Genomic DNA, 19,821 nt, shown 5'->3' on the forward strand with positions numbered 1-19,821 from the left:
ACACACCCTTTCACAACGCATTATATAGAGAGTTATAGAAGTTTAATGTGACACACAAAACTGGTACAATAATCAGTGGCCCAAAAGTCCAAGAGGCCTTTCTTCCTTACACAAGACTGGTAAAATAATTATTTATCCAAAGTGACTTTCTTTTAACTTCAAGTAAAGAATGTTGCCAGTCTTTCTTTCTTAAACAAGACTGGCACAATAATTATTTACCCAAAGGGACTTTCTTTTTTACCTAAAGTAGAGAATGTTGCCTGTCTCATGCTGAAACCTAAGAAACAGCTCAAGTTGTTCTGTGGTCTTGATCGGAACAGCTCCTCCCTGATTCAGTTCCTCAACTAGACTGTGTGGAATGACCTAACAAGAAAAAATTAATAAAAATAGTTTTGCCATGGCTAAAGTTTGTCATTAGAGAAATTCCCCATGTGATTTTATTATCTTTTGCAAGACAGGATGACTCTGTTTTTCATGATGACTTATTATCGTTAGTTTTAATTACATTCAACACATTTTATTTGTCTCTATCTCACTCTGTCTGTCTGTCTCTCTTTCTCTCTCTCTCTCTCTGTGACATTATCACAAATAACATAAGAACTGTAATGATGATAACACACACAATTATAACAAGAGGCCCAACATGGTCTTAGACTACTCACGTGGCTGAATCTGCTCAACAGCCAATTACATGATGTTAAAAAAAATATGACTAAAATTTAAACAATTAAATTTTAAGAAATCATTTAGTGAAAACCTTATCATCATAGAACCATCCAAATGGAGAAGCGATAACAAGGTTTTCTAGATGGCTGCTAAAGCAGTCATATTGAACATCACGTCAGCACTTCTTATATTTAGAACCAACTAAACATCATATGTTACTTAATGAAAACCTCATGTTGATAGAACCATCCATGTAGGATATCCTGCTTGCTTATCATGGACACAAACAGTAGACGTCATATACTTAAATTTGGTAGAAAGATTACAGTATTTGGTAGAATATGATTTTGCATTTATTGTACCTTGATGCCAGAGGCTTTAAGCTTCATGAGTGCTTCTTCCAAGGGAAGCCAATTAGCAGGTAATTCCTCTCCCCAATATGACTGCCCAGAAGCCAGTTGGAAAATCTGTTTTTTCAAGGTCTCTAGCTGTGGGTCAAGCTGGGAATTGTCAATAGCAAGAAAACTCACAAGGTGTTGTAAGCTTGGCTTATCCTTCAAAATGCGGCAAATCTGCTGAAAATACTTGTTGACAACTTCTTGACGCTTATCCTAAAAGAGAAAGAATGTATAATATGGAAAACAACACCTGCTGATATAGTAAATGACATGTCAAGGTTGCAAGATACATGAAATGAATTGGATTTGAGGCTGGGATATGAATATACCATTGGTATTGACAATATCGTTTTCTGAGGTTTAACAAACAAGTCCTTTGAAGAGAATACTCCTCCAACTTAAAATCAAAAACTAACAAAATATGGATTACAATCAATACAATACCCCTCTGTGTGTAGAAAACATGATACTTGGCATATGGATTACAATACCGCTCTGTATGTAGAAAACATGCTACTTGGCATAATGGATTACAAGACCCCTCTGTGTGTAGAAAGCATGCTACTTATGTATGGATTACAATACCCCTCTGTGTGTAAAGAGCAAGCTACTTGGCATATGGATTACAATACCCCTCTGTGTGTAGAAAACATGCTACTTGGCATAACGGATTACAAGACCCCTCTGTGTGTAGAAAGCATGCTACTTGGCATAATGGATTACAATACCCCTCTGTGTGCAGAAAACATGCTACTTGTGTAAGGATTACAATACCCCTCTGTGTGTAGAAAACATGATACTTGGCATATGGATTACAGTACCCCTCTGTGTGTAAAAAGCATGCTACTTGTGTATGGATTACAATACCCCTCTGTGTGAGAAAACATGATACTTGGCATATGGATTACAGTACCCCTCTGTGTGTAGAAAGCAAGCTACTTGGCATATGGATTACAATACCCCTCTGTGTGTAGAAAGCATGCTACTTGGCATAATGGATTACAATACCCCTCTGTGTGCAGAAAATATGCTACTTGTGTAAGGATTACAATACCCCTCTGTGTGAGAAAACATGATACTTGGCATATGGATTACAGTACCCCTCTGTGTGTAAAAAGCATGCTACTTGTGTATGGATTGCAATACCCCTCTGTGTGTAAAAAGCATGCTACTTGTGTATGGATTACAATACCCCTCTGTGTGCAGAAAACATGCTACTTGTGTATGGATTACAATACCCCTCTGTGTGTAAAAAGCACGCTACTTGTGTATGGATTACAATACCCCTCTGTGTGCAGAAAACATGTTACTTGTGTATGGATTACAATACCCCTCTGTGTGCAGAAAACATGCTACTTGTGTATGGATTACAATACCCCTCTGTGTAGAAAGCATGCTAATTGGCATGATCAGAAGCAGTAACATCAATGTTCAAGGGAGTTGGCACTAATCCCTGTATTATAGGAGATCACTTAGTAAAGCCACATGGTTGAGCAGGTAAATTGGCTTTCTAAGCTAAAACGTTTTAGTTTAGGGGTGAAGGATGATCTGTGAAGTAGTTGTTGTTCTACTAAAGTATTTAAAGAAACATTCTCAAAACAGGTCTGAAGGAAGGTTTAATTAACAAGTTATATTGATTGTTGTAAATAACTTTTATAATTTTTGCTAACCAAAAGTCCAGTTCTAAATCTATCTATAATCTCATTGCAAAAAAGTCTGAATGTCTTTGTCATTTTGTATCCCTTTTCCAAGTGAAGAATAATGAATTTTGACAGCGCAATTTGATATTGTAGATTCAATCAAGCTTATTTCAATATTTAATCCTTGTACGGTTTGGCTCAGTAGTTTCTGAGAAAATCTGACAGACAGATGGATAGTTACACATTGGATACAAACATGGAGAACCACAAAAGTAATATGCCATCCTCCCTCCCATGGGATCGAACAAACATGATTACATAATTGCTAGCAACTGTATTTCCAAACTGTCTTGTATATCCATTTTAAATGCTGTTGTTGCTGTTATCTTGGATTCAGTGCCATATCCCGAAGCAAGAAAGGTAATGCAAGGCAGCCAGTATAATTGGTGGATGAGAAACAGCCCAACCCATTGCTAAGTTACTGGCAGCTTTCTCACATACTGATCCCAAGACTAGAGCTTACTTCCACAGGTCCCGAGTGGCCGAGTGATGTAAAGCGCTCTCCATTATGGATCACTGCCAACTCACCTCCCATCTGCGTGGGTTCGAGTCTCGGATTCAGCTAATATGGGTATCGGAGAAAACTTGCCAGTAGCTTCGCATGGGACAGTGGTTCTTTCCTGGGTTTTCCCGGGTTCTTCCTCCACCATTAATACTTGCCGCCATGTATAGCCTATTATGTGCTGAAATATTGCGTTAAACCTGCAACAACAAAGCTTACTTCCAAGGTTACAGAAAAGGAGAAAAATGTGACACAGTCATTTATTTGACAATTTGTGGATGTGAGTGGTGTATTTATTTGTCTTTTACAGGCATCATGTCAAGCAATTGTGATAATGTATCCAAACACTAAGTATGCTACTGCATACTGACCTCTACAGCCAACACATCAAGCCATGGTGACAATGTATACAAAAACTAAGTGTGCTACTGCATACTGACCTCTACAGGCTACACACCAAGCCATGATGACAAAGTATGTAACCTAAGGATTATGTTGCTTGTTAAATAGCTCAATGTACCTGTTGTATTTTATCCACATGTGTACCAACAAGAATCACAGGTGGAGTCACTGGGATGCCAACATCTAAGGATGACACTGGGGTACTAGCTCCATGGGATGTCAGTCGAGTGTCAGCAGCTGGGGGTGTCACTGCATTATCAGATTTAGAATCTGCACCAGTTACAGAGGACTGTGCACAGCAATGTACTGAATTGAGCCAAACCTCAACCAGGTCTGAAAGTGAGCAGAGACAAATTTAATTATATTTTACATTCCTCTACTCTGCAAGTATGACTCCAAGTCACACAATAACATTAGAAAGGATCAGGGATCTTTCTTTCTTTAGTAGCATTTCAGTTAATAGTGGATTCACATCAAAGGCTTTGTTGTCTGAATGCATTATATTAAACTTAATCTGATTTAACTACTTCTTCAATATTTAATGATACACTCTGCTTGTCAATTATGTAAGCTTGAATTGTACAAAATGAAGTGGATAACTAATTTGAAACCAAATCTTTCTCAGGTTATGATGCTTTGATCTGATCTCTGGTCTTGAAACAATTAGCAATTTTTCGTTACCGGTACATATAATAATCATTCAATATATATATATAATACTGAATAATGTAAGCTACAATCTTACTATCAGTTAACTGGAATGGATTAACATTTTCTTGAACTTGACACAGACTGTTTTTTATGTTTCCTAGAAATGGATTAACATTATCATATGAAATGGAAATTACCTTGGACTTTACACAGTTTTATTCCTTCTACATCAAAGAAGCATTCATCATCTTTCACAAAATCTGTGATGTGCTGACTAAGATCTGTGACCAAAAGGTATATAGCACGACATGTGAGAAAGGTTTGGTGTGTAGTGTAGAATACATATTGGCCTGCAAAGTCCCACATGGCCAATGCTGCATATTCTACTAATCTCTTCTCCAGCTTGTCTACCTTCTCAACAACCAACTGAAGGAATTCCATTGTTGCATCAGCTTTACTGTTTACATGTCTTTCACCCTCCTCAATGTTAGCACCACTTGAATCCTTAGCTGGGGGACTCTGATCCACCTTGATTGAAGATGATTCTTCCGATTGATGCTTGGTATTATCAGCTTCTTGCTCCAAGTATGACTCTGAAATGCTGGATGATATATCATCATCATCACTGTCACTATAATGGACTGGACCACACAAATCTTCAATTGTCTCCCTTTGATAGATAACCTCTGTTTGACCTCTCTGCTCATTACTGACTTCAGGCCTTTCAGTTTGATGGGTCAGGAGCTTCACGAGACGTTGATCTCGAAACAACTGTTCTGAATCTTTCAGAAAAACAGAAAGATAATTGTTCTAAATCCAAATACAGAGATGAATAGCGAGCCTAAACTAGTACTTGCTTACATTGTCTCTACATATCATATGATACTGTGCCAAGAAAACATTAACTACAAATATTTGATCAAAGTACTTCATGATACTGTGCCAAGAAAACATTAACTACAAATATTTGAACAAAGTACTTCCCGATACTGTGCCACGAAAACATTAACTACAAATATTTGATCAAAGTACTTCATGATACTGCACAACATAGCCTCTTATTCACTAAGGTTGTTTAAAAGTTTTGATACATCTTTACATTACATAATTTTACTAAGATTTTATTTTAAAATTATTTATTTTCAAATGCTGAAAAATTACTTATTACTTTTTAGATATTTTGAAATGTTAATTTATATAAGGTATGCAAACGAGAGTATGGTATGATAATAAAAATAGTTTTAATAGGTTTGAGAGGCAGTTAAAATCTTCAATAAATGTATTTACAGTATGTACTTTTACTGATTGTGTTCTTAAACACTAATTACATATTTATGTTTCAAGTCGGTAGGACTAGTTCGAATGGTGTCAGGATAATATGGCCAAGTGAAAGATGATGCTACATGTCCACAGCATGATACCCCCGTACTAGGCATAGCTATAAACAGTCATACTGCAGACATGGTAGCTAAATGACTGAAATGTTTTTAAAGCTACGTAAAAAATCCAATACACACACACACACTGTTGGTATGTTTCCATTACCAAATGATAAGTTGCAGAGGAAAGGGTTAATTGTCAATCAGCTTTAAAAGAGTTTCCACAAAGGTACCAGATACATGGTATGACATACATTTACTGGACTTGTGTTGCACAGCATATACCAGATACAGGGTATGCCATCAGTTTACCGGAATTGTGTTGCATAGCATATACCAGATACAGGGTATGCCATAAGTTTACTGGAATTGTGTTGCATAGCATATAGCAGATACCAGGTATGACATAAGTTTACTGGACTTGTGTTGCACAGCATATACCAGATACAGGGTATGCCAATAAGTTTACCGGAATTGTGTTGTGCAGCATATACCAAATACAGTGTATGCCATAAGTTTACTGGACTTGTATTGCACAGCATATACCAGATAACAGGTATGACATAAGTTTACTGGACTTGTGTTGCACAGCATATACCAGATACAGGGTATGCTATACGTTTACTGGACTTGTGTTGCACAGCATATATACCAGATGCAGGGTATGCCATAAGTTTACTGAATTTGTGTTGTACAGCATATACCAGATACAGGGTATGCCATATATTTACTGGACTTGTGTTGCACAGCATATTGCCAGATACAGGGTATGACAAAATTTGCTGGACTTGTGTTGCACAGCATATACCAGATACAGGGTATGACATAAGCTTTCTGGACTTGTGTAACTGTTGTCCTTCCCACCATGTGGCATACTCAAATCAACACATGATTTTCCACTAAATGTAACTTTTGTCCTTCCCACCCTGTGGCATACTCATATCAACACATGATGTCCACTAAATATAACTGTTGTCCTTCCCACCATGTGGCATACTCAAATCAACACATGATGTCCACTAAATGTAAATTTTTTCCTTCCCACCCTGTGGCATACTAAAAGCAACATACATTGTCCACTAAATGTAATTGTTGTCCTTCCCACCCTGTGGCATACACATATCAACACATAATGTCCACTAAATGTAAAATGGTCCTTCCCACCAAGTGGCAAAAACCAAATCAACACATAATGTCCACTAAATGTAACTTTTGTCCTCCCTACTATTTCCCCCATGAATCTGAATATTATCTTGCTATTTTCTGTATTACTAAATCATTTGTGATATTTATAGTCTCTTTTGATCCTGACTGCTCTTTTCATGGACGCCGTTTAAAACAGACAATTGCTTCATCGTTCAGCTGTTCTGTATCACAACATATGTGCAGTTTAAGGCGTCTGAGGTACTATGGTACAGTTAGTCTGGTTTGCTGACCAATTTCACTGATCAAATACAAAACCAAGATCCAACTAAACATGACCATCACTTTTGCTTTTATTCCACAAGTTTCCTTCCATAAGACTTCAGGTCAAATCTTAAGCATTACCAGGTAAGAGTCTTCTGTTGAGAACCCAATGTTGACATAACTTTCAATTAAGTTAGAATAGCATAATGATTTTATAAATGCCTGACACAATGGCCATATTGACACGGTGGCCATACTGACATGGTAGCCATATTGACACAGCCTGACCCAGTGGCCATACTGACACTGCCTGACCCGGTGGCCATACTGACACAGTAGCCATATTGATACAGCCTGACCAGGTGGCTATATTGACACGGCCTGACCTGGTGGCCATACTGACATGGTAGCCATATTGATACAGCCTGACCTGGTGGCCATATTGACATGGCCTGACCCGGTGGCCATATTCACATGGCCTGACCTGGTGGCTATACTGACATGGTAGCCATATTGAATATCAGAGCAGCACAGTTTTTACTGAAGTATAACACAGACACCATAGTACATCTTTAGACAAAAGCCCCATGCTGATATGACTTTCGCTCAGCAATAGAAGCAATAATGAGATTTTATTTATTAAATAAGGCTGCAGTGGTGTCCCCATTGAATATCAGATGGCATGAGGAGAACACTTGTTTTCTGTTGAAATATTACACAATTTATAACCCTCTTCATCATCCCGATGTAGCTACATTATCTAGATTACAAGTTATACCCCTGTTTATCATCCCAATGTAGTTACAGTATATAGATTACAGGGTATACCGCTATTTATCATCCCAATGTAGCTACAGTATCTAGATTATAGGTTATACCGCTATTTATCATCCCAATGTAGCTACGGTATCTAGATTACAATTTTTATCCCTGTTTATCATCCCAATGTAGCTACAGTATCTAGATTACAAATTATACCCCTATTTATCATCCCAATGTAGCTACAGTATCTAGATTACAACTTATACTCGTTTATCATCCCAATGTAGTTACATTATCTAGATTACAATGTATACCCCTGTTTATCATCCCAATGTAGCTACATTATCTAGATTACAACTTATACCCCTATTTATCATCCCACTGTAGCTACAGTATCTATGTTACAATGTATACCCCTGTTTATCATCCCAATATAGTTACAGTATCTATATTACAATTTTTATTCCTGTTTATCATTCCAATGTAGTATCTAGATTACAATTTATACCTCTGTTAACATACACATAGCAAATTAATTTGCTATTAGAAATTTTTGGTTGTGGTAGTGGACACAATGATTTTCTGTTTTACAATGGAAATTTTATTTTCTTATATCTCAAGATTATTTTTCTCAAAGTAATTGGTAAATAATGCCTCTACTTTGCTATAAATCAGCGCAAGATATTATTCTAGCTATTGATATAAATGATTGTTTTATTAAAAAGGTGTCAGGCCCCTCTCCGAGAACAATAAATTGTTGGTCAATAATATAATTGCACACTAAGGTTGTAAGTATTGCTGTATATACAGAAATACCAACATAGAAAATTGGTGTGGTACCCCACACTATACATTGACTGCAACATTGGGGATGAATCAAAGTTCAAAGCTAACGCAGGACACGAAATGACCTCAGTCAAAACCCAAGGTTTATTTGCACATTATAAGAGATTTGTATAGCATTTCTCATGTCCTTTTGGACAGGTAGATTAACACATGTCCAGTCTTTTTTTGTAAACATTGATATTGGTACATTAGGAAGAATTATGCATTAGTACTCATGTACCTCTGGACAAACCGAATCATAAAACGCATCTGTTTTTTCTTTATAAAGATTTGGAATTTGTACATTACAGGAAGATTTAAGAATAAAAACCATGCACTTTCTAATGCAAGATTCAAACAACTCCTGTCTTTTTAGAACTTGGTGATTTCTACATCACAGGAGGAATTATGCATCAGTACACTTTGGACAGAATAAACATACAACTCCTGTAATTTCTTTGTCAAACATGGCAATTTTTACACTATATAAATTATTTGTCATCATTAATCGTGCACTTCTGGATAGGCAGTATCAGAAAACTTCTGTCTTATCTTGTAAAACAAGGCGAAGGCGATTTGTAAAAGGGGATTTATGAATCACTACACATGGGCCTTGACAAGCAGAATTATAAAATTCCCATCGGTTCTTTATAAAATTTAGGAATTGTGTATCATTAGACATGCACTTTGGACATGCATAATTATAAAACTCCTGTCTTTCTGTGCAAAGCTAATGTTTTGTACACTGGGGCATTATTACTGATACACTTATGCACAGGCAGAATCATTAAACTCCGGTATTTTGTTTATAAATCTCAGGGATAATGATGGCCTACCTTCATGCTGTGCTATCCATTCCCCAGTGTCCAGAGCGATTTTGCAACAGTGTTTATATACATCGATTCCCTCTGTACTTGTTCTTTTGGACAAATCAACCTGCTGTCCAAGGAGGCGCTTTGTTAGTGTTGTCTTTCCGACCCCATACTGACCAACCACCATCACTCGGATGTTATAAACCTTCTCCTTTCCATCTTGCAGAGCTTCTTTGTATAGCTGACGAGATTTATCATCCATGCGAAGGATTTCCACAGGAATGAGAGAGCCTGAAATCAAATTATTTCAAAAACTTATGTAAGACAAGTTTTGCAAAAAATATCTAACAAAGATACAAACATACGTTTAAAAGAAAAGTATCACATGTGTGCCGATTTATATTTTGCCAAACATTTAAAAATTAAAACACATGAAAACAAAAGGTTCAAATTCATTAAATAATTATTTTTATAATCTTGTAATGATGTTATGTATATTTAATTTGTGTTGTGTGTTGACTTTTCTCCTTGATTATATGTTATGTATATCTCTATTGTGTGAGTGACCTTGGTCAGTAATTGAATTCATAGCCTTCCTAACTAATAGTATGTCATTTTGTAAACAACAGTTACATAGTTAATACATCTCTATGGTCTTAAATTATATATTAAGATCATTAATACTAGATGTAAACATGTTTACATTCATCGTTGTTCTGGACATTAGTTTTTCACTTGAGTTTGTTGTCAACTTTGAGAATGTTCTAGAAATGAACTGTTGACCCTCATCCTTGTCCTAGTATTGTTATAGGTTTTTATATAAGATTATTATAGAAGCAAAGATAAGTAATCAATCCTATTTTAAGATCAATATTAAGAGGATGAGTAAGTTTTAGTTAATATTTGAGAAAAGTTAGTTTATTAAATTATTCACTAGAATTACAAAAGTGCTCAATAGTTTTGGAGCAAATCACTTTTTGGGGAAAACGGAACCGTTATAATGATATTTAGGATAGTATTAGTGTGATACATCAAAATTGTCAGATCATAAGCACATTCATGGTTATTGACACATACACGCATTTAGAACTAGAGTTCATTTGGAATGCAACTGGAGTCAATTCTAAACTCAATGCATTTGAATCTGGGAAAGAACTTTTAGGACTCCTTGGGATTTAATTTACATTACTGCAAGTTCTTTTGAAATGTTCTTTTTGTGTTCTAGGAACAAGTAATTACAAAAATCTTAGAATTTCTTAAAATGGGGAGCTATAATCAAATGTGCATACTCCAAATTTATTAGGGTATATACTGTCACTTTGCAACAAATTTTGCTTTTTTCATTGATAGTTTATCTAAACTGGCATTAGACATCACTTATGAATTTTTGCCTGCATATGGTGATAAACTAACAATTCTACACTCTTTTCCTTCTGCTGTTTAATTGTAATATGCACACCAACACTGATTATACATAGGTCAGCCTGTTGTTGTAGGGTTTAACACCCTTTTTCAGAACAGGATAGGCTACACATGGTGGCCAGTATTATGTGGAGGAAGAACCTGGTAAAATCCCAGAAAGAACCACCAACCCACGTGAAGCTACTAGCTTTCTCACATACCCACACTAGCCAAATTGGAGACTCAAGCCCACATAGACAGAGGTGAGATGACAGTGATCCATAATGGTGAGTGCTTTAGACCACTCGGGGCTCCTGGTTTTCCTGCTATAAATAATTATCACAATTTCAAGCATTATTTTATATTAAACTACATCTACATAATTTATAATTAACAGTGGTTTTGCAATTCAGTAGCATGCTACAAGTGGATTCGCAAATTAACAGGGTAAAATTATTGCAATTCAAGAAGTAACCCTACTTTTTAGTTTTTGTTTAGATTCTTATTTTTTCAGTTCATCTTAACAGCAAAATAAAAAATTGATACTGCACAGTGTACTTTTAAATGTGCGACTTTGAACTAAGTTTGCAAGAGTTCTAATGCATCACTGCTTTCCAAGTGCACAATGTCAAAACACTTTTGCACCATTGTTTGAGATTTGCACACTTACACGCTGTTATAGCATTTTTGCAACATTTGTTTGAGCAGTGTGGATTGTCAAATGAGGATGAAGGGCTTTCAACTTTCAATTAATAACTTGGCGACTTCAGAAGAAAAAATGAAAATAATGCCAAAATTCATGTTAAAACCAAGAAGAAAGATGATTCTTCATTAGCAAATCTGCATGTATCTAATGTGTGTGGTATCCAAGCAACATAGGATATTATTCTGTATGTGTGCTGTGAGGCAGGAGTGAGGCTGTTGTGATACTGGAGTTAGACTGATGTGATGAAGGAGTTAGACTGTTGTGATGAAGGAGTTAGACTGTTGTGATGCAGGAGTCAGACTGCTGTGATGAAGGAGTTAGACAATTATAAGGCAATAGTCAGGCAAGACTGTTGTGATGCGGGAGCCAAACTTGTGATGCAAGAATCAGACTGTTGTAACGATTCAGCCTGTGCTGTAATGAGTCAGACTTGTGATGAAGGAGTCAGGTTGTTGTGATTGAATGAGATTGCTGTGAAATGAGAGTAAAGCTGCTGTTATGCAGGAGTCAGACTTATGTGATGAAGGAATCAGGCTGTTTTGATCCAGAAGTCAGACTGGTGTGATGCAAGGGTCAGACTGATGTGATGAAGGAATCAAACTCTTGTGATAAAGGAATCAGACCAGTGTGATCCAGAAGTCAGACTGTTGTTATACTGGGGTCAGACTGCAAATGGTTGTGATGCAGGGTTCAGACTGCTGTATTGAGGAATCATACTCCTGTGATGCTGGAGTCAGATTATTATGATAAAAGAATCAGACTGCACACTGCTCTGATGCAGATATCATACTTATGCAGGAATGAGATTGGTGTGATGAAGGAGTCACATTGCTGTGATAAATAGAGTCAGATGGCAGATTGCCATGATACAGGAGTCAGACTGAGGTGATGTAGACTGCTGTAATGAGTGACTATGCTGTAATGATTCAGACTGTTGTGATGTATGAGTCAGGTTGTTGTGATGGAGTGAGATTGCTGTGAGGTGAGAGTCAAGCTGATGTTATGCAGGAGTCAGAATTATGTGATGAAGGAATCAGACTTATGTGATGCAGGAGACAGACTGTTGTAATGATTGAATTAGACTGACGTGATGCAGTAGTCAGACTGTTGTAATGATTTAATTAGACTGCTGTGATGCAGGAGTCAGACTGTTGTAATGATTTAATTAGACTGCTGTGATGCAGGAGTCAGACTGTTGTAAAGACTGAATTAGACTGTTGTGATGCAGGAATCAGACTGCTGTAATGATTGAATTAGACTGCTGTGATGCAGGAGTCAGACTGTTGTAATGATTGAATTAGACTGATGTGATGCAGGAGTCAGACTGTTGTAATGATTGAATTAGACTGCTGTGATGCAGGAGTCAGACTGTTGTAATGATCGAATTAGACTGCTGTGATGCAGGAGTCAGACTGTTGTAATGACTGAGACTGCTGTGATGCAGGAGTCAGACTGTTGTAATGATTGAATTAGACTGATGTGATGCAGGAGTTAGACTGTTGTAATGATTGAATTAGACTAATGTGATGCAGGAATCAGACTGTTGTAATGATTGAATCAGACTGCTGTGATGCAGGAGTTATACTGTTGTAATGATTGAATTAGACTGCTGTGATGCAGGAGTCAGACTGATGTGATGGAGGAGTCAGACTGTTGTAATAATTGAATTAGACTGCTGTGATGTAGGAGTGAGACTACTGTGATGCAGGAGTCAGACTGTTGTAATGATTGAATTAGCCTGCTGTGATGCAGGAGTCAGACTGTTGTAATGATTGAATTAGACTGCTGTGATGCAGGAGTCAGACTACTGTGATGCAGGAGTTAGACTGTTGTAATGATTGAATTAGACTGCTGTGATGCTGGAGTGAGGCTGTTGTAATGATTGAATTAGACTGCTGTGTTGAAGGAGTGAGACTGCTGTGATGCAGGAGTCATACTGTTGTAATGATTGAATTAGACTGCTGTGATGCAGGAGTCAGATTGTTGTAATAATTGAATTAGACTGATGTAATGCTGGAATCAGACTCTTGTAATGATTTAATTAGACTGCTGTGATGCAGGTGTCAGAATGTTGTAATGACTGAGACTGCTGTGATGCAGGAGTCAGACTGTTGTAATGATTGAATTAGACTGCTGTGATGCAGGAGTCAGACTGTTGTAATAATTGAATTAGACTGATGTAATGCAGGAATCAGACTCTTGTAATGATGTAATTAGACTGATGTGATACAGGAGTCAGACTGTTGTAATGATTGAATTAGACTGCTGTGATGCAGGAGTCAGACTGTTGTAATGATTGAATTAGAATGCTGTGATGCTGTAGTCAGACTGTTGTAACGATTGAATTAGACTGCAGTGATGCAGGAGTCAGACTGTTGTAATAATTTAATTAGACTTCTGTGATGCAGGAATCCGATGCTCTGATGCAAAACGCAAAATGTTCTACTTGACAATATGGTTTCCCTCACAAATCTAAACTTGACCACATAATTGTCCTTTTAACTCCATATCCTTATAATTATACTATATATATGCAATACATTTATGTCATACTGGAACAGGGTGCCTCATCTAAAAAAAAGAATTGGAATAAATTTTTTAAAATAAAAAACAAGGAAAAGTATAACTATTCAGATCCAAGCTACAGATCCAATACAGGAAAAAATGGAACACTTGGTAGATATGCCCAACACATGGCCATACATTTTTTCCAGTGATCCTGTCAGACCTGCTTTTCAAATGACCTCTATTGCAACACATCTTGAGGCAGACAAATTCTCTGTGGTTGATTCTTGCCTTGTGCCAGTAGATACATACTTGAATAAGCTCTTAGCATCTAGAACATATAGTAACCCGATAATACTGATGCAAAGATTTAGCTATGTAGAACAAATTGTTGATCCACAAGGATCAGGCCTAAGCCTAGCAGTCAGCATATTGCCAACTAAATTTGCAGATTTCCAGAGATATTTTACAACACTAGCCACTCACTGTGGCTCAACTTCCTCTTGTATTGGTGCTATTTCTTAAAAATCATTTCAGATGTTTTAAGGATTAAAAAGCACATTATCTTCAATTACAGGAACAAATAAGAAATTCAAAGGTCCAGTGGACTATTGTTGCTTACATATTACCAGTCTGCAGCTAAACAGAATCAGTCCAGGACCTCAGACCAGTGTAAGGTTCAGGTCCTGTGGGAGATGAAATCCTCCTGCCCAGACATAGATTCCCTTTAAGATTTTGGACATTTAAGTCAACAATTTACCTCTACTTTAGGGAATAACTACAGATGATTTTCTGAAGATTTAATATTTTCTTCCTTACAGTTTCTATCAATAATCATCAACCCTATGCTCTTCACTGGTGCACACTCCAATCAAAATCAAATTTCCCTCATCCATTCAAATCTTAAAACAACCACATACTTTGAAATATGAACAACCCAAATGTGTAAATTCCTAAATGATTGATGCTTAAGTATTTTATGAATGGTTACATTGCCACTTTAATTTTTTCTACTGTTCTATAAGGCAGCCACAGCTGTGGGGTAGTTAATATGTCATACACACAACCAACGAATGTAGTAGCTGTGCCGTAAAGCACCAGATAAAATGAAATATAATAGTCTATATCTACTGGTCTTATGTAAGAAACATAATTCTATACATCAGTATATATTGCCTAATGTACCTACTATAGGAATACCTCACAATACTCAATTTATTACTACACTTGTTACAATGCATGCAGTTACCGTTACCTTGGTTGTCAACAACAGAATCCACTGGGACCTGTACAACTGGAGGCACCTCTCTCTCTACGCTTGACTGCCACTGATCTACCTAGATAACAAAAGAGAGATCAATTAGCTGACATGCAATTACAAAGAACCATTAATAACATTGCTACATTATGGTGTATAGTCATGCCTTGGCCAATCTCTCCATTTGCACTATGCCCTAATCCAATGGGCAATAACATTGGCCAAGCTGGTAGATGACACTTTAGCTTGAGACAGAAACCAGGAGCCAAGGCATACAATAGGAGACAGCAGGCCAACCCTACTCTTGTCTTGTATTGTCTCTAAGGAAACTATGCAAGTTCCCATCGTATTGCCGAGTGCAGATGGAACAGAAAATCTAGACAAAATTATGCTCAGAGAAACTCCTCTGCCTATGGTAAACTGTCTCATCTGCACTGTCAAAAAGGCTTGAGACAGCTCTGGGTGAAAACAGCTGTCAACTTTGACCTAGCCTCCTCTTCCATCACCTAATCTGACTGGTGGAAAGGAGTCAGAAACCCTAATGGAACGGACCACTGCCACTGGTTCCTCTGAGAACTCAACTGAGTCCACTATGATGGTGTTGAAATCATTGTCCTTTATCCTCACTAAAGGCAAGAGGGGTTCCATTGCCCCTGTCTAAATTTGGTTGTTCTCAACTTGAAGATGCTCATTGGGGTCATGGGACTAACCTAATGAGTGAGGCTCCTAGGCTAGTAGTATAACTGATCCCTTAATTGATCATCTATGCAGCAAGTTGTTCCAACTTCCTTCTTTCTGACTCCAGCCAGAGCTGACAAAGCAGGTATGTAGCCTAGTGCCACATCTACTTAACCTTGAAACTAAGTGTTACCTCTAGGGGCTTAAAAATTGTGTAAAACAAGAAAAAAAACAAGCATTCAAGTTTTCCAAATGTAAAAATTTCAATAAAACACAAAATCAAATAAAGGCCAAGAATAATAATAACGTACAGCATGTGAATCCTTGGATTGTAATTCTAATTTTACTTGAATTATCAATTTCTCACTAATCTGAAATCTGTTCCAAGGTATTCCAATACTAGAATGCTTATGTGTTGCCATGACAGCACAACAAAATTTAACACAATTATTGTTTTTCCTTCAATGAAATCTTGTAATAAAGAATATTACTTAATACTGGACAGTTTCACTTAAGTGAAATGTAATTTACTAAATATTCAACTCCTTCAATATAATCACATAATCCCACAGTACTGATTGTTTAAACAATGGCTGGCATTGATCACAATTAGCAGTTTAGAAAAGTCTTTGTTGTGACCAGTGTCCTCTCATCCATGACATCTGAAGGTTTTAGAAATCAAAGATAGATATCCTCTGATCAAAGAGAAAGAAGCTGGCCAGTTGTGGAATGTGAGCCGATAGGGTTGCAACATTTCAGTGACACCTGGTCGTGAAATCTCTTCACTTTTCCTTAAATGCATTTTGAGTGTATGGTCGTCTATATTACAAGATCATCTCCATAACTGCATTGTCAACTTCTTTCTATTCACTGCATGTAGGAAAATAGCCATTCACGAAAGCATTCTTGTTATGGATATGGATGGGAGATCAGTGAATTCATCTGTTTGGGCAACATTAAGATCACTAAGACTTGTTTGTGTATATCTATCACCAGTTATCCATGATTTGTCACCTAAAGTAACTCTCAGCTGAGTGCTAGAGGTGATGGCCCATGCAATCAGGTCTGGGAACAGCTAGAGCATTGATGGCCCATGCAGTCAGGTCTGGAAACAGCTAGAGCATTGATGGCCCATGGAATCAGGTCTGGTAACAGCAAGAAACAGGTGGGCAGTTTAGTTTTCCACCTTGTTGCAAATAAATCCACCATCAGTCATCCTAGACCACACTGTGAAGCAGTTGGCCTCATTTAAATACATCTGCTTTCCACAGACTGTATAATTAGTTTTAAATCTTAAAGGTTAACTATCTCAACATTAAAGTCTGTAAGAAGCTGAGTTATAGTCCCTTATCCCTACCAACTCTGAACATTAATCCAAGCAGTCACATTCTGTTTCATAGCCATTACTCCAAGCAGTCACATTCTGTTCCATAGCCATTGATCCAAGCAGTCACATTCTGTTCCATAGCCATTAATCCAAGCAGTCACATTCTGTTCCATAGCCATTAACCCAAGCAGTCACGTTCTGATTCATAGCCATTGATCCAAGCAGTCACATTCTCTTTCATAGCCATTAATCCAAGCAGTCACATTCTGTTTCATAGCCATTGATCCAAGCAGTCACATTCTGTTTCATAGCCATTAATACAAGCAGTCACATTCTGTTCCATAGCCATTAATCCAAGCAGTCACATTCTGTTTCATAGAAATTGATCCAAGCAGTCACTTTCTGTTCCACAGCCATTGATCCAAGCAGTCACATTCTGTTTCATAGCCATTAATCCAAGCAGTCACATTCTGTTTCATAGCCATTGATCCAAGCAGTCACATTCTGTTTCATAGCCATTAATACAAGCCGTCACATTCTGTTCCATAGCCATTAATCCAAGCAGTCACATTCTGTTTCATAGAAATTGATCCAAGCAGTCACTTTCTGTTCCATAGCCATTGATCCAAGCAGTCATATTCTGTTTCATAGAAATTGATCCAAGCAGTCACTTTCTGTTTCATAGCCATTAATCCAAGCAGTCACATTTTGTTTCATAGCCATTAATCCAAGCAGTCACTTTCTGTTTCATAGCCATTAATCCAAGCAGTCACATTCTGTTCCATTGCCATTAATCCAAGCAGTCACATTCTGTTTCATAGAAATTGATCCAAGCAGTCACTTTCTGTTCCATAGCCATTGATCCAAGCAGTCATATTCTGTTCCATAGCCATTAATCCAAGCAGTCACATTATGTTTCATAGCCGTTAATCCAAGCAGTCACATTCTGTTTCATAGAAATTGATCCAAGCAGTCACTTTCTGTTTCATAGCCATTAATCCAAGCAGTCACATTATGTTTCATAGCCATTCATCCAAGCAGTCACTTTCTGTTTCATAGCCATTAGTACAAGCAGTCACATTCTGTTTCATAGCCATTAATCCAAGCAGTCACATTCTGTTTCATAGCCATTAAACCAAGCAGTCACATTCTGTTCCATAGCCATTAATACAAGCAGTCACATTCTGTTCCATAGCCATTAATCCAAGCAGTCAAATTCTGTTCCATATCCATTAATCCAAGCAGTCACATTATGTTTCATAACCATTAATCCAAGCAGTCACTTTCTGTTTCATAGCCATTAATCCAGGCAGTCACTTTCTGTTTCATAGCCATTAATACAAGCAGTGAGTCACATTCTGTTTTATAGCCATTAATACCATGTTGTCACATTCTGTTTCATAGCCATTAATACAAGCAGTCACATTCTGTTCCATAGCCATTAACCCAAGCAGTCACATTCTGTTCCATAGCCATTAATACAAGCAGTCACATTCTGTTTCATAGAAATTGATCCAAGCAGTCACTTTCTGTTTCATAGCCATTAATCCAAGCAGTCAAATTCTCTTCCATAGCCATTAAGCCAAGCAGTCACATTCTGTTTCATAGCCATTAATACAAGCAGTCACTTTATGTTTCATAGCCATGAATCCAAGCAGTCGCATTCTGTTATATAGCCATTAATCCAAGCAGTCACTTTCTGTTTTATAGCCATTAATACAAGCAGTTACATTCTGTTTTATAGCCATTAATACCATCTTGTCACATTCTGTTTCATAGCCATTAATAGAAGCAGTCACATTATGTTCCATAGCCATTGATCCAAGCAGTCACATTCTGTTTCATGGCCATTAATACCATGTTGTTATATGTTTTATGAATTGAAGCATTACAAAGAGCAATACAACAACATGACCAAATAAAAGGAATTAAGATACCTAACATGAATACAGAATGTAAAACTTTTCAACACGCGGATGATTGCTCTAATATATTAACTACCAAATCATCATTTTTTCATCATATCAACCAATATACTAATTTTAGAAAAGCCTCTGGCTCACAAATTAATGCAAATAAAACAGAAATCCTACTAATTGACAATTGGAAAAATAATTCATATGGATTAACCAATGAACAAGGACTATATATTTACTGGTTTAGAAAATCACTTACTAATAAAATTGATATCCAAAAAAAATAAAACTCTAAAAATATCAGTTACCCCCCCCACACAAATGTACATGCAAAATAACCTTGACAATTAAAAAATTTCAATCAAAAAAAGATTTATGGCAAACTGCTGATAAAAAGATGATAGAAAAACAAATAATAGACACAACTAAATACAAACCCATTCATGCTGAAATCAATGTGATGTGTGTGATGTGATTTTGATTTTTAACGTAGCTTTAACAATTTTTCAGTCATATCGCTACGATG

The 19,821-nt window shown here is 37.0% G+C and overlaps 1 protein-coding gene across 1 annotated transcript in view; it reads right to left on the reverse strand.

The window, feature by feature from the left end:
• Positions 1–237: 237 nt before the first annotated feature.
• The window catches only part of LOC149789927 (uncharacterized), a 46,201-nt gene continuing 26,617 nt past the window's right edge, over positions 238–19,821 (reverse strand). Inside the window, exons 5-10 of the mRNA XM_089973144.1 lie at positions 15,372–15,453; positions 9,529–9,795; positions 4,517–5,101; positions 3,787–4,001; positions 1,029–1,277; positions 238–363 (exon numbers count right to left, since the gene is read on the reverse strand). Of these exons, the coding sequence (XP_089829270.1) occupies positions 238–363; positions 1,029–1,277; positions 3,787–4,001; positions 4,517–5,101; positions 9,529–9,795; positions 15,372–15,453 (1,524 nt within the window). The remainder of the gene's footprint in view (positions 364–1,028; positions 1,278–3,786; positions 4,002–4,516; positions 5,102–9,528; positions 9,796–15,371; positions 15,454–19,821) is intronic.

This window comes from Sinohyriopsis cumingii, chromosome 10, assembly GCF_028554795.1.
Source record: "Sinohyriopsis cumingii isolate HCF-2022 chromosome 10, ASM2855479v2, whole genome shotgun sequence".
NCBI lineage: Eukaryota > Metazoa > Mollusca > Bivalvia > Unionida > Unionidae > Sinohyriopsis > Sinohyriopsis cumingii.